The following is a 19,982-nucleotide window of genomic DNA, read 5'->3' as shown; positions in this document are numbered from 1 at the left end:
ATTTCCGGACACGTAAAAGGCTCGGTGATTCATTGAAAAAAATCACCAGAGACAATGTGCCGAGCTGTGCTGCTACACCTCCTGGCGTTTCTAATTTCAATAAAGAAATAGGCAGAGTTACGGCTGCGCTGAGAGCGCATCACATGTGTCCATAACGACGCTTTTCGCACAAGGGAGTCGTGTTCAGAGAAAACGGTTTTTATTGACGTCAAATGGATGTGTGAATGACTTTACCGCATGTGCAGGCATGACAGCAGCGATCAGAGCTGCCAGTTCTGACCAAAGGAGCACCGAGATCTTCAGTAGACTGTAAACCAGTGAGGCTGTCCAAGAGGTTTCCAATTAGCCAGGACTGTGAGATTTTATTTGAAACTTTAATGGCGGCTCGACTCCTCCAAACTCATTGTGAATTCATTTAGTTGTGAGGGGAGAGAGGGACGCTGCATCCCGCTTCTGACAGAGAGACCACTTGTACCGCCGTCACAACTGTGCCAAGAGACAGGGAGTCTTTGAAAGCCACCGGAGCGGACCCGACCGGCATATCAATCAGCGTCCCGGAGAGCGACTCGCTAGGTTCGCACTGGTAATAAAAGGTATTGTCTCATAGGTCTGTGTGCCGGGAACAGAGAGGGGACATGGCACTTTTCCCGCTTGCAAACCGGAGGATAGCAATAGTAGGTGGCAAACGAATGTAAAAGCCAGTACCCCCTCGTCTTGCCACGGGTGCGCACCGGCAAAGAGGAGCAGGACACGCAGGATCATCGATTCGCACTTTGTGATTTTTGCGCTGCGTAACCTATGTGACAAGAGCGGAGAGGAAACGGTGAACGGTGGGATTAAGGCGTGCGTCTCCTAAACTAAACACTCAAATTCTCAAACCATGGACGCCAGGATATTATTTTTGCTTGTTTCTTCTGCGGCATTTCTCGCTGAGCTGCACTGCGCCTCGCCAAGGACCACATCGGGGACGGATCTGCCCGCCATCGGCTTAAGCAACATCAGCAACATCAGCGGGGAAAGCGGCGGCAAAAAAGACTCGAACCAAACCCAAATCTCCAGGAACAAGAGGAAAACACTGGCCGTGGATTTTGCGGTCCCCTCTCTGTTGCGCTATTATCTGGCGGAGTTCATAAAGAGACCCTTAAACGGCGACTGCCAGACTTTTAGCGGATGTTACACGGTGCGCGCAAACTTAAAAATGCAATGCATACCTTTACAGAAAACCATTTCTACTTTTGTGGACCTTAAGTCTGCAGCGGAATCAGCACTGAGGAACGCGTCTGCTGATGGACAGTTCCCCTCCTTCTACAAGCGACCGCTGACCAAAGTTCTGAAATTGGGCTTGACGAAGGCGAGCAGGAAATCTAACCAAGTTGTGGTGGAAATAGGAGAGGATTTAGTCAGGACGGGATGCGGGGGGCTGTCTGTGTACGAGGAGGCCCCGGTGTACATCCTGGAAATGGACCTCACAACTATTCTGGAGTGGTGGCTCGGCGCTGAAGGGGGGCGGCTCAGGGTCCGGCTTATGCCCGAGAAAAAGGCGCAGGTGCCAGGGATTGAGGATCGGTACACAGCGGCCATTCGAGCTTCAGACCCCCGCCTCTACCTCCAGATATCCTCCGCGGGTGAGTCCCTCTCTTCCACCCTCCCTTCGCGTTTTGCTCTCACTCTTTTGCCATGCGGTTCCCCCACACCCCCAGATGCAACTCGCTCACGGTTGTGATTTAAGTTCTGATGTGATTAATTTTTGATGCCGAATCCAGCGCGCTTGAAGTTGCGCGCTGGGTGTGCTTTGGCTGGCTTCAACTGTGGTAAAGAAATGATAGCACACGGAGGAAGATCTGTTATTTGGACTGCTCTGATGGGAAAATGATGACTGAGGTATAACTACGTGTGTGCGTGTGTGTGCGCGAGAAGAAAATACACAAGGATTTCATACATTTAGTTCTGTTGCTCTGATTCAGAGGGCTCTCCAGACCCCTGTTTTATTATTGATGCCCAGAGCAGCTCTGAGAGATGAACTGAATGTTGATTTAATTTCCAAACACTTTGATTATTTCCACTTGGGATCCATGATATGTATATGCAGCATCTTTAGAGCCTTCTATGTAATCAGTTCTGAGATGATAATTATTATTTCATTTGAAGAGAGGCCTCATTGCTTTATAATAACACGTCTATACTGCATAAGGATGACTATAGGGTATGCAATGATGCTTAAGTTGGAAAGGCCCCATCAGGGATTTATTTTTTAACTCCACTGGCTTCTTCTTAAAGACACCTTCTCAATTCCCCAAGCTAACTGTACTACAGGTAGGGTGGAGATTTGAGAAAACAGGTTTTATTTTGATTAGGCACAAATTAAGCCGTTATCTCTAAGAAAGCTTTAGCACTCAATACTCAAGGGTCCTTCCCCCGTTCTTCTGAGCATCGGCACAATCAGTGTAATTGCTTAATCACTTTGATGAGGGAGGCTGGCCCAGAAAAATGCAAGGAAATCCATCAGACAAAAGAAGAGGCTGGCTAGGCTGGAAAGAAGACACCCAGCATCACCTCAACCACCCTTTCCCCTCAAGAACTGTGTGCACATAGAAATGTATGCAAAATACACAATGAAACTAAGAAAGCCATGACTTTATAATATGCAGTAAGTTATTGTCAGTGCTGGTTGCCACGTTAGGAGTTCATTTGACATATGCTGTTATTACAAGTAGAGATGAAACACTTCAGTATGTCACACGCACACATCTGAGACTGTGGTAGAGAGGCACCTGAGTGGACTACCCGTGCAGCTCCCGGCAGGGATTCCAGCAACACAGCTGGTGGTGTTAACAGGTGGGAAACCATCTTGCGTTGATGCTATGATATGGTTTTTGCAGTAAACACATCATTTTTAGTTTATTTTTTAAAAGCGCCCCTTTCACATTGTGACATTTAAGCGATACTTGAGAAAAACACTGAAGCCTACAACTTCCAGCAGTTCTGTTGCAGATCAGGATGGTTGCTATTGTGTGACTGTAAAAGAAACAGCAGGTACAGAAACAATGTGACATCTGCACAGGGAGGAAGTCAGAGCACCTGGATGGGTCAGCAAAATATTGGACTTTGGCAAAGGATGTTTCCTTTCACTTGTCATTATGCTTTTGACACGCCTTCTTGATAACCATGGTCTGTTGCTGAAACTATGATTTTCCCAAACCAGCTTGTGTACCAAAACAAACCCAAAAGTCATAAAAATGCTCACATCAGCGGTGTGCTTATGTACGCATTTTTAACACCCAGCTTCTTTTTAATTGAAATGGAGGTAATATGTCGGCTCCCGGCAGGCTCTCTGCCCAAAACAGTTTTGAGTGTTCGCAGGTGGGAAGCCAGCAGGGGATGTTTTTTCTTTCCCCTGGGGGGAGCACCACTTTCTTTCACTTTAAAAACCACTAAGAGGCTCTTACTTGCCATTTTCGCACACGTGAAGCCAAACCTTAACCACAACTGTGTCATATCAAAATTGTTTCATTGCCCAACACTCTCTTTGTCCAACTGACAGGGATTTAAATCAGCTGAAGCTCCTCCTATATATCATTCTGGGGGACCATGACATCTTTAAGCAATACATTTATTATTTATTCCTTTAAGTTTGAGGAGAAGATGACATTCACACTTCAGCAAACTGGGTTTATGTGTGCTGCACTTATGTAAAACCAAAAGAACAGCAAAAAAACAGAAAATATAGACTTCAATGAGCACTTACAGGATTTGATTGGAATAAATAGACTACTGTCCATTGTTTATTACATCCATGATCATTTCTCATTTCGCCACTATGCCGCATCCTTACATAACCCTAAAATTGATCACATATTTAATCATTCAGGAAGAGTGCTGCTCAGAGGCGCTTCGTATAGGAAGCTTCTGCGAGAAGATATAGGCGTATCCTTTCATTTCAAATCTGTTGGTAGGAAGATGCAGTGAGAGCAAAGCATCAAAGTAGAAAAGGCAAATAGTAAAAGGACTGCTCTTTCGCACTCTAGCTCATTTTTCTCCTACTGTATGAAATAAGAAAGCAGGAATCTAAGCACAATGTCAACGTATGACAGAACATATAATATTATTGTTTTCTCTCTCAAACACACACACACATATATATACACATCTTAGAGGCATGCTGAAACCTATTTTCCTTACACCAAAAAAAACTGGATGTGTATGATTCAAGTTGACAGACCATAGACAGTATGAAAGAGGAGCATAGCTGCCGTGACGTCACCCAGCGGTTTCTGAAGTCCTACTTAGAAGGCTTGAGGAGCATTTTCTCCGTCACCATTGTCCTGTTTTGAAACTGGATGTGAAGAAAGGGGTGGGTCTGATTATGAAACCATATACTGTAGGTTAAGAGTGTTCTACTGTTGCCTCTGTGTGATGTCAGTGAGTGTGGAAATCTGCCTGATGCCCAAAGTTCTAGCTGTGAGCACAGCAGCCCTCCTGGTCAGCTTGAGAAGAGCGACCAGTCGCAACAACACTGAAAGTGGAGTAGAAGGGAGCTAAAACATATTCTTATCAAATAAGAGGCACCAAGGGCTAGTATAAGAAATCCAAGAATAACAATATAAAGTTACCATGGCTAACTAGCTAAACCCTCTAAGGAGATTTTGCCTCTGATCTCAGTGCTTTCATTTTTCTACCTACTGTATACAAGTGGGACTGCTCATAGTGTTATACAGTGGCCAGTTTTGGTCTGCATATGCTACAGGGAGGTAAAGAAGGTAGCCTATTTTAGTGTTTTAGGTTTTTGCGTTGGGTTGTTAAAACAATAAATCATGTGTTGTCTTCAAAACAACAACAACAACAACAACAACACACGTAATATTTCTTTAGCATTTGTCAGAGAATGCTCAAAATTCACCAGCTCATCCCACTGAATTCACCCAGCACAGACAAAAGGTAAATTCCAGTTAAACTCTATTAGCTTCAAAGTCATAAAAACATGAAGCTACCTTTTTGTGACATATTTTAACCTGATCTTCAAGGAATACTGATTAGGGTTAACGATCTCACCTCACACAACACATTATGATACAGGTCAGGTGAACTGCCAGCTGTATAATTAGATGTAGGTGCCAGTCTGGGTGTGAATGTGTTGTCGGTATGAATAAGTTCACCTGGGAAAGGGAACTGACCTATGAAAGGAGCGTGCTGCTGTTTGCCTGGTGTCAGAATATGACAATTACATCAGATAATATAGTCTGGCGTGGTTCTTGCTGACCTTGATACTATACTGTCATACAACACATTTTTGTTTTCATTAACATTTTTTTTCTTAGTTTTAGAGCAGATCTCAGTACCAACCGAATCACCCACACATTACACTTCTACTGCACGTGAAACTTTACATGACGGAGCACTGAACAAACTGCATGCTAATTCATGCTGTGGATGTAGTGTACTCATCAACACCTTTACCATGAAGACAGGGAGATGTGGCCACAGGCCAAATGAAAACTATCCAGCCTCAACTATGTGGTTGCAGATTAGCTCAACAAATGCTGTCAACCACTGTCGACTTCATTAACTAATCATCAAGGACGAGTATCTCTATAAAAGCAGAGGTGTTGCATGTTGAATGTTAAAGTTCATGATAGAACAATCAGATAAACTGGAACAATGGCTTGGAAACATGCCATTCACAGAACGTCCAAAACAATGTCCTGTGGACAGATGAGACCAAAGTGGATACATTTGCAGTAATGCACAGCGCTCATGTTTGATAGAAACTAAACACAGCATATGAGCACGAACACCTCCCATGAACTCCTTAGCACAGTGGTGAAGAGTGATGATTTGGGCTCGTTTTGCAGCCACAGGACCTGAGCACCTCGGTGCCATTGAGTCAAACCATTAAAGTCTATATCAAAGTGTTTTAGAGACTAATGCAAGGCCATCTACCAGACGGCTAAAGCTTGGCCCAAACTGGGTCAACGGCAGCAAATCGGATCAACACAGAATGATTGAAAAAGAAAATAATCAAAGTGTTGGAAGGGCCCATTCAAAGATCACACCTCAACCCAACTGAAATGTAGTGGTGGCAACTCAAGGAGGCTAAGATCAACACTGTAAAGGAGAGTGTCATATTGTTGTGTTTAAATTTTGGCTCAAACTGATAAAATCAAAGTAAAAGAAAATCAAAGAAATCAAAGAAAATTACTTCAAGCTATTTCTGCTAAAGGTGGCTCTGGAAATATTTGCATTATGGGTTTTTTACAGGACTATACAGAGTACTGTGAAAACCCTTTTTCCCATGATTGCATGTGGTTTACCTCTACCTCTGGTTATCGTCACATAGCCCTTGCCAGATCATACATTGTGAGACTGAATATTTTGTATGGGATTTTTAATAGATTTGCCAAATCACAGTTTATGTGATAATAGTTAAATTCACTCCTAAACAAAAGGGAATTATCATGAATGATCATGGGTTAGAAATGACAGAAGTGTTCACAACATGGGTGGACTCCACTGACACTATAAGCCTCGCATTGTATGCTCAGTGCCTTCGACTTGATTACTCTGCCTGTTTGCAGAGCCACAGTTATTGTCATAAGTGATGATTACATTGTGTGTTTCTGCAAAGCAAAACTGTGTTTACTTGCTGCTGATCCACAGAAAGACATGAGCTCTGAACATTTCACACACGCATGCACACACCTGTCCTCCCTCCATGTCTTTCTGTTGTCACGATCTCCCTCCTCCGTACAGAATGCCTCAACAGTAGGCTCCAATGAGTATTTTCTCACTTTTTCAGCATTTTTACACCCCTGACTCACCAATGTTTGGCATTTTTCTGTGTAATGTACGTGCTACACTTGTTTTTCCAGCCTCCAGAAAGACGCTGGCTATTAGCATGAAATAAATACCCGCCATGGCACCCAGAATAATTTGACAATCAGGGAAGCATGCCTGCGGGAATCAAGGCATTAAACTCTGCACAGTGCATTTATACTTACTCGCCTTGTGCGCTCTATGGGGGACACCATTAATGAGAAATACTTCTACCAGTTACAATATGAGAGAAGGGAAACAATGTTCTGCAGGTGAGATAAAGATATCGCCTCCATTTTATTAACCTTTGTTATGTTTACCAAGTGGTGCCATAAATAGGTTGCAAAAGAATCTTTAAATGATTTCAGTGTTGGAAGCTGGAAGAAGTCGAGCTTCCGCCTCATTAAGCTGCATATACCTTCCTCAGAGCTCGTTGGGAAGCTGATGTTTCTCGTCGCTCCATTAGCAAAGAGTGTCTTCATGAACACACTTAACAGAATTTGATTGAAGCCCCAAAGTAAAAGACTGCTACCGTCATGCTTGAAAGGAGCAGCTGTGCATGTTAGAGCGTTTCTTGCCATATTTGCCCCTCGGCTCGGCCAAAAATCCAAACACATGATTTTCTATTGAGCGTCACCAGTATGCCATTTCCTTGGAGAGCCTCAAAATTGAATCTTAGTGTGTGGATGTTTTACGTGTTAAGCAAACTCAGTAATTCCTTCTGAATCATAAAGAAAGTAAACCGTACATTACATACTCAGTACTTTGTTTAGCTTGTGTTGTCTGTGGCCCTTCTGGAAGAGATTTCTCTTTGGAAGATGAAAAACAACGTAATTTCCAAAAGCTTTTCCTTTGTCTCCTGACGAAGTAGCTGGTGTAGTAGCCTCGAGAGAAGTTTAATCTATGGCGCTAGAGAGTGTAGTCGGTCCGACAAAAGTTACTGTTCACCCAGCATAATTACAGTCATTTGTAAACAAGAGTACACAGACATACTCAATTAATTTTATCATTATTTATCTTCATTTTTTAAATAATTATTGTCATTTGAATTGTTTTGTTGCATTGTCATTAACTTCATAGCTAAACGTGATTGACTTGTTTTTGCGGTAATAATTATGTGTATTCATGCCAATGAAAAACATGCTAATGTGAATTTGAAGGCAGGATTTCTGTGATTACGATCCCGCCAACTCACAGGCCCAATCACCACTCGAGCTGAGAAGATTAGTCTTTTAATTTATGAGTCACAATTATTTTGACAATATGCCAAACATTGCCAGGCTCTAGCTTCTAGCACATTTGTCGTTGCCTTTCTTCTGTGTTACAATAGAACAGTTTTGAGTTTTAGACATTTCAGATGGTTTTTAGGACAAATACGAGAATAAATAAACAGGTAATTGAAAAGTTATTTACTAGTTCCGGCATTTTTTTGTGTTTGTTTAAGACCAAAATGAAGATTCTGGGATTGGGCCTATAAGTAATTTTGGCTTATTTTCTGTTCAAGGCAATTTTCTTGTGGACCTCTAGATTATTTTCAGCACGACTCCTACTTTTGAATCGCTCGATAGTCCTGTTTGGTCTAATTGCACGTGTGCATCTGCAGTGTGTGCTTGATCTCAAATGTGTCAAAACGGTGATCCTTCAACTTGAATTTCATTTTCAGTAAGTGGACAAAGTCACGGGGAGGCAAATCTGGTAAGTGGTCCAGATGGTGAGCAGACTGTGTTAGTGTGGCCAAAAGATGTTATTAATGTGTTCTGTGTCGACATGCTCCACAATTCAGATCGCTGCTGCTGAGTATTCTCTCTCAGATGCCTCAAGATGTTGCAGCAGAACTTTGCATTGACAGTCTCGCCCAAGGAGGCAAATTCATGTGTAGAATCTCCCGAATTAAACAAGAGAAATCCCTGCATTTGGGATTGGAAATAGTTGATTTTTCTTTTTTTACTGAAAACTGCTCTATTTACCAGCGACGATCCTTAGTATTCCTTATATACCTGTTAATGTTTTTTCTTTACACAAGTTTGCCATTAATGGTGAAATGATAGCATGACACAGAACACAGTGTTCAAAATACACCTTCAAGTGAGCATTCAGAAGCTCACTGGATGTGTTGTGAAAATGTATCTGATACCAAACTGAGCCTAACCTAAAACAAACTCTAATATAACACAAACACACAGCCTGTGACAATAAAAAATTCAAATTTTCAAAATAATGATCTGTATAAAAGCAAAAAGATTATCTAATACCATCTTGACTTCCAGCAAATGAAAATTTAAAAAATGACCATAGTACACTGATAACTGTTTTCAAGCGCGCATGCTGCTGAAGGGTTGCAGGCATTCAGGGTGGGTTTAAAAAAGTAGTAAAAAGTCTTCATTTTGCAGGGCTAAAGACCTTAAAAAATACACTGATATGTATCGGCTTGCACCTTCTTCAGGGTGTAGAGATACTAAGACACCAAACAGAGCAATTATAGCTTCACTCACCACAGATGTACTACGCTAATTAAATGCATCATTTTCTTTAGCTTCTAGGGGCAATGGCAAGCACAATTCTCTAGCCTTTAAGGGTATCACCTAAGAAGTACATAACCCTCTGATAAGGGTGTTTATAAACACTTTTCTAACCAAAGATAGTGTAGACATAAGAAGTTAAACTCTATAAATAATAAAAAGGAACAGAACAAATACACTGAAGGTTTAGAATGATAGTTAACCTTTGCGGAATTTTAAAAATTCCTTGAAGATCATGGGGATGGATCCTTCAGAAAGTCACAAAGGATCCATGGAAAGCATGGATCACTCACCTCATCCATGTCAATTTATTCATAAGCAGTGTCTCAAGAAAAGTAATATATTACACATAACTCGTTATTTGTTTTGTTTTTTTAAAGTAATGGAGTACGTTACGTAATTACTCACTGGAGAAAGTAACTGATACACCACTTGTTACATTACTTTCGCATTACTCCATAAAATGTCTTGAACAAATTGTTGCACAATTATCAGTTAACAATATAGGCAACAGAGCCACACAGCAACACAAATCTCTGTCCTAATGAGGACACAGATACGCTCTTTCTTTTAGTTTTTATGAACACAAAGTCAATAATACAGATCAAAGATGAAAACCAGCCCAAAGAGACTTCAAAGCCATTTCCACAGTTATTCTACTTTAGAAACATGAACAGGTAGAAATAAAGGCTGCAAGTCTGACTGCTCACTCAGCTTGAAAATCGCCCTGGCCTCTTGGCTAGCTTTCTGTCAGCATGCTGTCTGTGCAGATGCTTGCAAAGAGACAAAGTTCTGTATGCAATATAATCTGGTTGTTTCTGTCTTAGATGCAGTTTCCTCTTTACCATTGCAGTTTTTTCTTTCGTGCAATAAAAATAAAAATAATGTCGACAACGTATCTCCTCAAAAGCTGTTTTGTGCCAAGATTTTTGTCCTCCTGCGCACTTACTGAAATCAGCTGATTGTAGCACAAGTAGAAAAAGCATGTTTTTTTTTATATTTGTTTTTTACTAATAATTACTTAATCAGTAATTACTGAGTTAAGCACAGTATGCATTACCGCATTACTGAAACACGTTACTTTGTAACCTTCCTGATTTGAAGACAAGCTGGCACTGCAAAATACAACCTTCCTGGTTGAATCTGGTTCAAACTTTTCACTCTGTGATGAAGCTTCTGGGGAAACGGATGAGAAGAAAGTTGTACTGTTCAGAAGTCAAGAGATCCATTTATATCCCTTTAATTTGGCTTAAACCAAATATAGACATTCACTAAAAGAAAAATAATAGCTACAGCCAAGCATGAAGATGTCAATATGTCAGTGATTTACTGCTTTAGGGCAACTTGCAGTTATTGAGTGAAACATAAGTTCAGCTCTTGGACAGAAAATTCAGTTATTAGTCTGTTAGCTGTAACTGAAACACTAATGTGAAACATAATGATCCCAGGAATTTGAGAAATCCCAAACCTCTAAATTTCTCAAAAAATACTCCACCGCAGTAATGTGAAAGCCTGATTTCTCGATACTGGAAGTGTTTGGTTGTTGTGGCAGATTTCAAAGCAAACTATTAAGCAACAAGAAGAACGGTGTGACCTTTTTGCTTCAAGAGTTACAACTTAAAACTTGTATTTTGTGTTGACTCAAGTTTCATTTGTTTTATGTTAACTTCTGATTAAAGAGATGGCATTTTAGTTTGCAGAAGATACAGAAACACAGGAAATAAGGATGCGGATGAATACGTTTTTGTTCACCCTGTGACACGCCATTTCCCGTTGCCCAGCATGAGCTGCTGCATGATAGATTAGTGTATGTGATACACAATTATATGGCAGACTAATCAACACTAGGTACGTTAAGAACGAACATTTCTGGGGACTGCCTGAGGGTGCACAAGGGTGCTCCTATGAGAACCACAAACCTCCATTTTTCCTGATTACATTCACTCCACCTACATGAATTATAAGCTGGAAGATGCTGTTAGTGAAGCTGTTGTTGTGTGACACTGGTTTTATGCTAAAAAGTGCATGCGTGAATTTGCACTGTGATATTAATACAATGCTTATACCAAAAAAAGACTGGTGGCTGTTTTTGTTATATGTTATGAAATTTGAAACAAGCCATCAGTCTCTGACAGAAGGTTCCTCTGGCAGACCGAAGCGCCCTGTATCACTGATGATACACTCCAAAAGCCAGATTGTCAAATGTTTTTCTTTGCCTGCATAACCAGCTTGTTGTTTTGTGGTCACTGATAATGTTAATTAAACCACACCAATTCAGACTTGCTTTGGCTGTTTTGAGGTCTCTTGCATCAGCATTCTCAGAGTACGTTTCCACCACCGCATATATGCTTAGTAAAGCCTGGAATTTATCATCGCTTAATTTCTCTGCATGTTGTTTTATGTTGTGCTAGGCTGACGTCATTCAACATGTGTAACGTCTCTGCTAGTGTTCAAATGTTTGTTGTTTTAATACAGTCGCTGCCAAGTGTATGTTTGAATCACTTACTCTGTAGTAGGAGCAGAGCAGAACTGTGATAATTCCCACTGCAGACATTTCAAAATGATGGGACTTGCTCCAAAAGTTACATGAAAAAATTCCAAATGTGACTAATGAAAATATCTTCTAATTGCAAACTTTACCAAAAGAGATTCGTTCAAAAAATCTAAATAAAGGAACAGCCTCAACACTGGAAACAAATCATGCTGAATCATATAATGTACAGTATAAGTTTGACTAATTACCACATTAAAAAGAGACCATTTGCTACTAATTACCTTGTGGCAAAAAATGTGTTCATTTACTTTTGTTACCCAGCACAGCTCAGCCAGATGAGCTTTTTAAAAAATCCAAATTCTTCACACATACAGGCTGCACCTTTTTATACATGTAGAAGAAGAAAAGACTTGGAGTTCAAGCAGCAGGCAGTCCTACAATTTGAAACAATTTGCTGAACATCCCGTCGCCAGCTTTGTTTACCTGCCTGCACACAAATGCACAAGTCCTGACTTCACAGGTGCAGTTACCCAGCCACCACCTAAAAAGAAGTGACTCCTGAATCTACACACAGGCATACACTACAAGCAGCCACCATTTTCCACATCAGTATACAGATGAAAAGTGATGGCAAACTCCAAGTAAGAGAGAAAGTTGAACCTCCAACTGGATTACTGGGATTAATATCATTATAACAATCATAGTATACGTCTGTATATATGTCTGTATATACCCCATATATTCTCCTCCTTAATGAGTCGGCTAAACTTTGCACAAATATCACCAGTGTTGGGAAGGTTACTTTTAAAATGTATTCCATTACAGAATACAGAATACATGCCCCGAAATGTATTCTGTAACGTATTCCATTACGTTACTCAATGACAGTAACGTATTCTGAATACTTTGGATTACTTATTATATTATCATGCTGTTTACAACTACAACTGTTGTAAACAACAACAATACAACTACTATTGCTGTGATTTATTACTGTTACTGAAGGTCCGCGGCTCCGAACCGTAGTAAAGGGACCTCTGACTAATACGGTGGATTCTGTGTCGGGCTCATAGCCGAAAACTAGCTTTACTTTGTTGTCTGGGTCAACTTTGCTTGCCAGAGACAAAGAGAGGCGTTGAACGGCTGCTCCAAAGGAACTTATTGTTTTTGGAGGAAAACACGAACACGGTGTACAGTCGAGTCTTAATAGCTTACTTACAACTGGGCTCGTCAGGCACTCTTCTTGGCTGCAGTGGTTATTATTATATTTACATGCTTCCAGCTCCCGTTTTTGCTCGATGACAGCTCGTACTTTTCCTTTTTCTCCCTCCCTCGCTCACAGACACATGACATGTATGGCAGTCCATTGTCCCTGCAGCACGGACTACACTGCCTATGATGCTACATTCTTTAGAGCTATACCTGTAGCATTCTGCCTATTAGCTTAGCACAACAACAACAAAAAGGCACTCTCTCACCCAGGAAACACGCAGAGAGAGAGCGTCACCCTGTAACCATGGCAACTGTAACGCTGCCGCCTGGAACAACAGAACGTAACAAAACCCAAACAGTCCTGACCCGCGACAATATAAAACAGGAAAGTACCGCCGTGTAATCCATTTATTTCAACAAAGTAACTGTATTCTAAATACCACCTTTTTAAACGGTAACTGTAACGGAATACAGTTACTCATATTTTGTATTTTAAATACGTAACGGTGGTACATGTATTCTGTTACTCCCCAACACTGAATATCACTACACATACAGCAATTACTGACATCTGTACATTTTTTAAAAAATTATTTAATTATTAACCCCAATTCTTTTGATTTTTGTACATATTATATTAATTAATTATAATCTGTAAATGCGATGTTATGTTCTCCTTTTGTTTGTTTCACATGTCACATTCAATGTACATTGTCCGTTCGTGACAAGTGACTTAACGGTCACCAGAATTTGTATCTGTGAATGAATTTTTTTTTTGAATCACCGCAAAATACTGGAAAAGGAAGTGGGAAAAAAAAGTTGCAGGCTAATAGCTGTAATGTAATTAAAAAGAATATCAAAAACTATGCATTACTGGAAAAAAAATGCACATCATTTGACTTGAAACATTTTGAAATAACAGCTGTCATCTTTTATGTACAGTCTATGGACATTTTCTATGGAAAAAGTGAAGTGGCGTCATTCTTAAGCTGAATTTAAAATGTAAATACTTTGGTGGAACTGCAGTTTAAAAGGAGCTCGATAGCACACTGCACCTGTTGACCTTTAATTTAGTCCTTCCAGGTGGAAACCCGCTGTGCCACAGGAAAAGTGACATGACATTGCAATTGTGGTTTCATTGTAATCAATGGGACTCCTGACATTTAAAACTTGTATCAATCAACTGCTAATGGTAAAATCAATAGGAAGTCAGAATGACAGGCCACTTTATTATTTATACATTTCTATGATCAATTCACTCAAAGAGTCAGCAGTGTTGTGACACCCCAGTGGACCCATGACACCCTGTACACCTGATCGATACTGCACATTACACTGAGCATGATCAAGTGCATGTGTCTCAGTGTTAGCTTCAAACTAGTCTTCATTTGGTGATGGCGTGCTTGCAGATGTAGTGTCACTATATAGGACAAAGCAAAGAATTCAACATAAATAGAAGAGCTTGCCCTGCTGTAGTTCGCCGGTCTGTGTTAGTGTAATACATTGACTGAGTCCTCTGATTCAGAGCACTGGCAATACAAACTTGGTGCTCAAATGTCTGTGTAGCTTGACTGAACTAAGCGCAGGGATATCATTAGCACTATACACTGTCAACACGTGCGCATTTCCATGTAAACCCATGTGAAGTATTGCAAACATAGTAGTTTCTGTTCTGATTTAAGAAAACACCAGTTCTGCGTCACTATGTCCAGTGAAAATTTAATGCATTTTAATGAGATAGCCCTTGAACCTGCTCAGATTCATTTATGACAGTCACACATTGAACAGGTCTGCTGTCAGCGTAATGAGACGGCTGATTTTTCTGGGCTTAAAGAAAGTGAAGAAATCATTCATTTAGCTGCCTGAGCTGGTGACTTGTACGGCCTGTGAAGCGGCCCTCACATTAGTTGGCTCCATCTCAAAAGCTCAGAGACCGCAACTGTTGCCCAAAACACAAGCTGTTAGCATTCTGTAGGCAGCCATACTTCAAATAAAATATGAAAATGGCAAGCTTGCCAAATTGGTAGCTACAGATAAACACCTTGACAGTGTAAACAGCAGCTAATGCCCTTTATGATATTAATCACCCTGATTGTAGTTAATGCTTATGTCACTTTTTTGTAAATTAGCTGGGCTCAAGGTGACTTTGGCTGTGATTCCTTTTCCGTTCCTTCTTCAGCAGTACTGTCTCTTTTCTTCTTTCCCCTGATGTTTTACTTATTTATGCCACTTGTGTTTTTCAGTTTTTTCCTCTCTTTTTTTTTTTTTCAAAAAAGCTGCCTGTTTGATTAATGGTTATGCTTGCGAGAGGCCTCAGCACTAGAGTTTAGCTTAGAGCTAGATGTAGAGTTGAACACATACTGTACACGAGCTGCATGTGAAGCTCACATCCTGAGATGCTCCACTTTCATAATGAGAAATGTAAATAATGTGCATAATCAGTGGTCATACTGTTCTTGAAATTGTGCACTGTATAGCTCATTTTATATTTGTCCTTGCCATTTATTAGACAGAATATATTTTACATTAAATTTACATTAAATTAATTTTACTATTAAAACAAGCCAATGGCTGGAAAACATGCACAAAGTTATCAGTAAAGGCTTTCCAACCAAAATCCTTCCAAACAACTAAGTAAAGTGTACACTTTACACTTTACAGCGTAAAGTGTACGCTGTAAAGTGTAAATAACCTTTTCCTAAACTTAACCAAGACTTTTTAGTGCATATTCCTGAAGAATATAAAATAAAAAGAGTCAAACGTTTAAAGGAGGATGTGGACTTTGTTGTTCACCCTTCTGCATTCGTCTTCAGACTTCCAGAAGCCTTTCTCTTAGAAAGGCCTGAAACCAAACGTCTCCCACTTGTGAAAAATGCTGCTTGTTATGCTTGTGTATACAGAAAAACATGATTAGATGGGTACTTTGTTAGTCTCACTAACCTTTGTGCATCAGCAGTAAAATGATTCTGCAAAGGGCTTAAATTAATATTAACAGCCAGTTGGGGGTGCTTGACTAAGATCACACTTGCATAAGTAGGTCCAGAGAAGTAGAGGTGCACTAGGTCATGCTCCAACTTTTATATTCTGCACTGAGCATTGATTTGTTTAAAACAGTCAGTTTAATCAAATTCCTACAAATGTGAGTCGAAGTAAAAATCTGCCAGTGTTGGTAATTAAAGGGTCAAAGTCTAGGATTGAATGTATGACTCTATATATGAAGTCCCTTTAAAAGGATTTAGTGTAAATTTAAACTTTCCTGACATGCATTATGCATAATACATTATGCATTACACACTCTTGACTTCCACTTAAAACTACAGTATTGATTTTCTTCTTATTACAAATTAATTAAAAATAACTAAACTAATTATTGCAAAAAAGGAATCCCTACAATTCACTACCAGTTTGGCTGTGTATTTTTTTTACAGTGAGAACAACAAGGAAATGTACTGTTGAAAGAAAGTGTTCATCTCATTTTGTATTTAAATTGCATCCTTGCTTTTATGTTTTTGTGATTCTGACAAAAAAGAACTATGTTCATATATACCAGATAAACTATGTTTCATTGATGGACATGTTTCTCATGGCTTATTTCCTGTCTTTCCTCACTTGTTTCCTGCCATTACTTAACCTGAAGGGAATGAATATGAAGACTGAATTGAAGACAGATGTATATAATCATACATTAGTACTTTGTTTTAAGTTTTGAATTAATAACCACTTGGAGTTGTATTTCTAGTCTTCTTGTAGTTCTCTATTGGTCCTCACCAATAAGCTGGTGTCTTCAATGAAATGGCTACAATATAAAAGAAGGCCCCTCACTACAAGTGGCCCCTTTCATAGATTAATGGAATATAATATAAACATATTGATTAGAGCAGCTTTAATGGTATGATTAAAATATATATACATATGATATTGTTGTATGTCCCAGAAAAGGTTTTTAAATCATTAAAATATTTGGGCATATGACAGGGTGGCAAAGGAAAAGTGGATGTATAAAGGAGGTAGGAAGGTTACATGTTAAGAATAGTCTAATACATCCATGGTCTTTCCAGTCTAGTGAAGCCCTGCCACTAAGCTTTTCTCTGTTGTCAGATTGTCCTTGGGTGTTCACACATCTTAAGTCAGACTTATATTTGAACTAAATCAAACCAATCTGTGTGACACTAAGCAGTGAACTATGAAGCATCAGAGAGGAACATGGATACTTTGAAGAGAAAAACCCAACATTCACCTGGAGTAAAAAAAAGCCATTACCAGATATGGTGCAGTTGCCATAGACAAGAAGTCAGTCAGTTTGAGAGGAGCAGCCTGAGTGCTCTCAGGCCACATCCCCAGCTCCCTTTATGATCTCTAATGGGATTGTTGAGGAGCGCCAGCAGCATCCTCATCACAGGACAAAACCCACCTAATGGGATATGATTCGCCATGAAAGGGCGAGGAAGAGCAGTTTCTCACTGAACCCACTTATCCCTTAAAACTTCCATATCCCCACCTCCACATCTATTTCTCCCGTAGGAGGCTGGCACCCAAATTCTGACATCAGTACTCCTATTCTCGTGACACATAAAGATTTTATGTTTGGGTGTTGTACAGACAAAGAGTCAGAGCATCAGTGCCATGGGACACAGTGTTTGTGGCTTATCAAATCCAGAGCATGCTCGGAGGCCTGGAGCAGCTCAAAGGATGGAATTGCAACTTGCTTAGCTGCTGAAATGAATACAGCGATGTGCTGGAACTTTTTTAGAGCTCACCAGTGCCGCAAGATGGCTTATCTTCTCAGCTTGAGTGCACAAGATATCTCAGCTTTCAACAAATCATCTGATTTAGCTTTCTAAAACAAGCCTCTCACATGCTAACCATCAAAAAACTTGCATTTAGAAAGAATAATTATGTAAACCATTTATTATTAATATTAAATCTCAAGGGGATACTCTACATTTTAAAGTTGTTAGACTCTGCAAAGTTGTTTTATAATTTAATTGCATTGTAGGAAATGTAGGAATCTGTATTTTTAAAATATATTTGTTCATTTAAAGGTTGGGGTATCATAGAGTCTGCTCTATCAGAATCCATATCTGTTTAATTTGTTAAAATGTATTGATCATCCAAAAAATAGTCAGTGGAAATCAGCTGGTGTTTTGGTATAGAAAGCATGAATAGAAAGTTCTAACTTACTTAAATAGGAAGGTTCTGTTAGGTGGTAGCCAGTGGTTTCAGCAGTGCATTTCAACCACCATGTTAATCTCTACCTTTGAATACTACTGGTAAACAAATTACTAATGGTAAATAGAAAGCTTCCAGTTAAAAAAAAAACCCTATTCCTTTCCCAACCAATTCTATATGTTCATGATAGGAGCTGCCTATAGAGGTTAGCTTTACCCGAACTCATACTTTCTTCAACGGACTGTGGAATCCGCCCCCCCCCCCCCCCCCCCCCCCCCCCCCCCCCGCCATTTCTCTCAGTGCATCCTTGGTTTACTATTCATGGCTGTACATAACAACAGTGCCCAATAGCCCTCTTGTTGTAGTACACATGGCTTGTAAACCTATCCTTTTAACAAGTTGTTGCTGTGAGTCAGTGGCTCCACAGAATAGTAATTCACACATTTCCCTAATATGCAGCAGATTCTTGGTTTGAGACCAGGAAAAGCTACAACTCCCTTTAGGGTCTGGTGACAACTATGTCTAACTGCTGTACTGACCCCTTGTAAACAAGGGAGCATCCAAAAGTAGCTTCTTCTGCTGGGAATCAAGTATAAATGGGTCCATGATAGCTTTAAACTATTGAAATAATATGAGTTTTGTGTAACTTTTCATTCTGACAGTTTCCTCTCAAACACCTTTTTAGTCTTTATTACAACTTCTGGTTTAATCCTTTCACCTAAATGTTCAAGGACCTTTGATGTGGTTCATTTAATCTACTTTCCTACCCCATTTGCCCTGTACATATAATGGCATGTCAGAGGGCTCTCGTTACCTAAGGGATCCTGACCTTCACCAGAACTGGGCTGTTTTCCTGTAGCCTTTTTTTGCCATTGTGTCCATTGTATATTAACCTTGATGTGTAACCAGCATTGGCGAATACTGTGTCTGCATTTAAACACAACAGATAATTTCAGATGAAAGACTAATGGCGGACGTTGAGCTTTGCACTGTACTTCCTCTTTTGTGTATGAATTGTGCAGGGTTGAAAGGTCTGGCAGATTTCCCATCTCTCTTGTCTTCAGGCATCAGCATTTCAATTGCGTTTGTACTCGCACACGTGCAACTCGCCACTGTTTGAAGTTTGTGTGAGGTTCATCTTGCATGTGCTTGATGTATGCCATGTTCACATGTGTGCGCGCATGTGTTTGTGTGTGTGCATTCATCCATGTGTGCATGTCCACTAGGGAGCACTGGGGTGCTTTCAGACAACACAAACCCTCCTCCTCCTCTGTCTGATCCTGATAGGACAGTGAGCTGGAGCCAGCAGCTAGCAGCCCCATCCGCAGTGCAACATGGGAGGGAAAAAAAAAAGATCAGCACCTCAGATTTTTTTGCTTGGTGCCAACTGGATGACATCAGGTTGACCTTGCCATGCTTGCACAGAGTCCACGAAATCAAACCACATCCCTGGCCTCAAAACCCTCAACTCCAACACACATTTCCTCTCTACTTGCACACACTTTTTCAACCGCATAGTACAACTGCAACCTGACCTTGGCAGTTGTTTTTTGTGCTGTTAAGTAAAAAGACAACATAAAGTTGCGCAAAACAAAGTAGTGCTGCTGGTAGTTTGGCCAAGTGAGGGGAATGCTTCACACTCTGGGTGGTACTGCTGTCAATTGCAGTGCAGGAGCTTGCTTATCACAAATGTGAAGGTTTTGCTGACCTGCAAATACATTGGAGATAAGACCCCTCTCTTACTTGGAAATAATTAACCATGATGCAAGCATTTACTG

The 19,982-nt window shown here is 40.3% G+C and overlaps 1 protein-coding gene across 2 annotated transcripts in view; it reads left to right on the top strand.

Annotated features, from left to right (window-relative positions):
* The first annotated feature begins 322 nt into the window (after nt 1-322).
* The window catches only part of alk (ALK receptor tyrosine kinase), a 398,208-nt gene continuing 378,548 nt past the window's right edge, over nt 323-19,982 (top strand). For both annotated transcript variants that reach the window (XM_006799378.3, XM_006799377.3), the window contains exon 1: nt 323-1,625. In XM_006799378.3, coding sequence (XP_006799441.2) covers nt 881-1,625 — 745 coding nt within the window. In that variant the 5' untranslated portion in view covers nt 323-880. The remainder of the gene's footprint in view (nt 1,626-19,982) is intronic.

This window comes from Neolamprologus brichardi, chromosome 19 (genome assembly GCF_056152115.1).
Source record: "Neolamprologus brichardi isolate AB-2024 chromosome 19, ASM5615211v1, whole genome shotgun sequence".
NCBI lineage: Eukaryota > Metazoa > Chordata > Actinopteri > Cichliformes > Cichlidae > Neolamprologus > Neolamprologus brichardi.
This window is presented reverse-complemented; position numbering and strand designations above follow the sequence as displayed.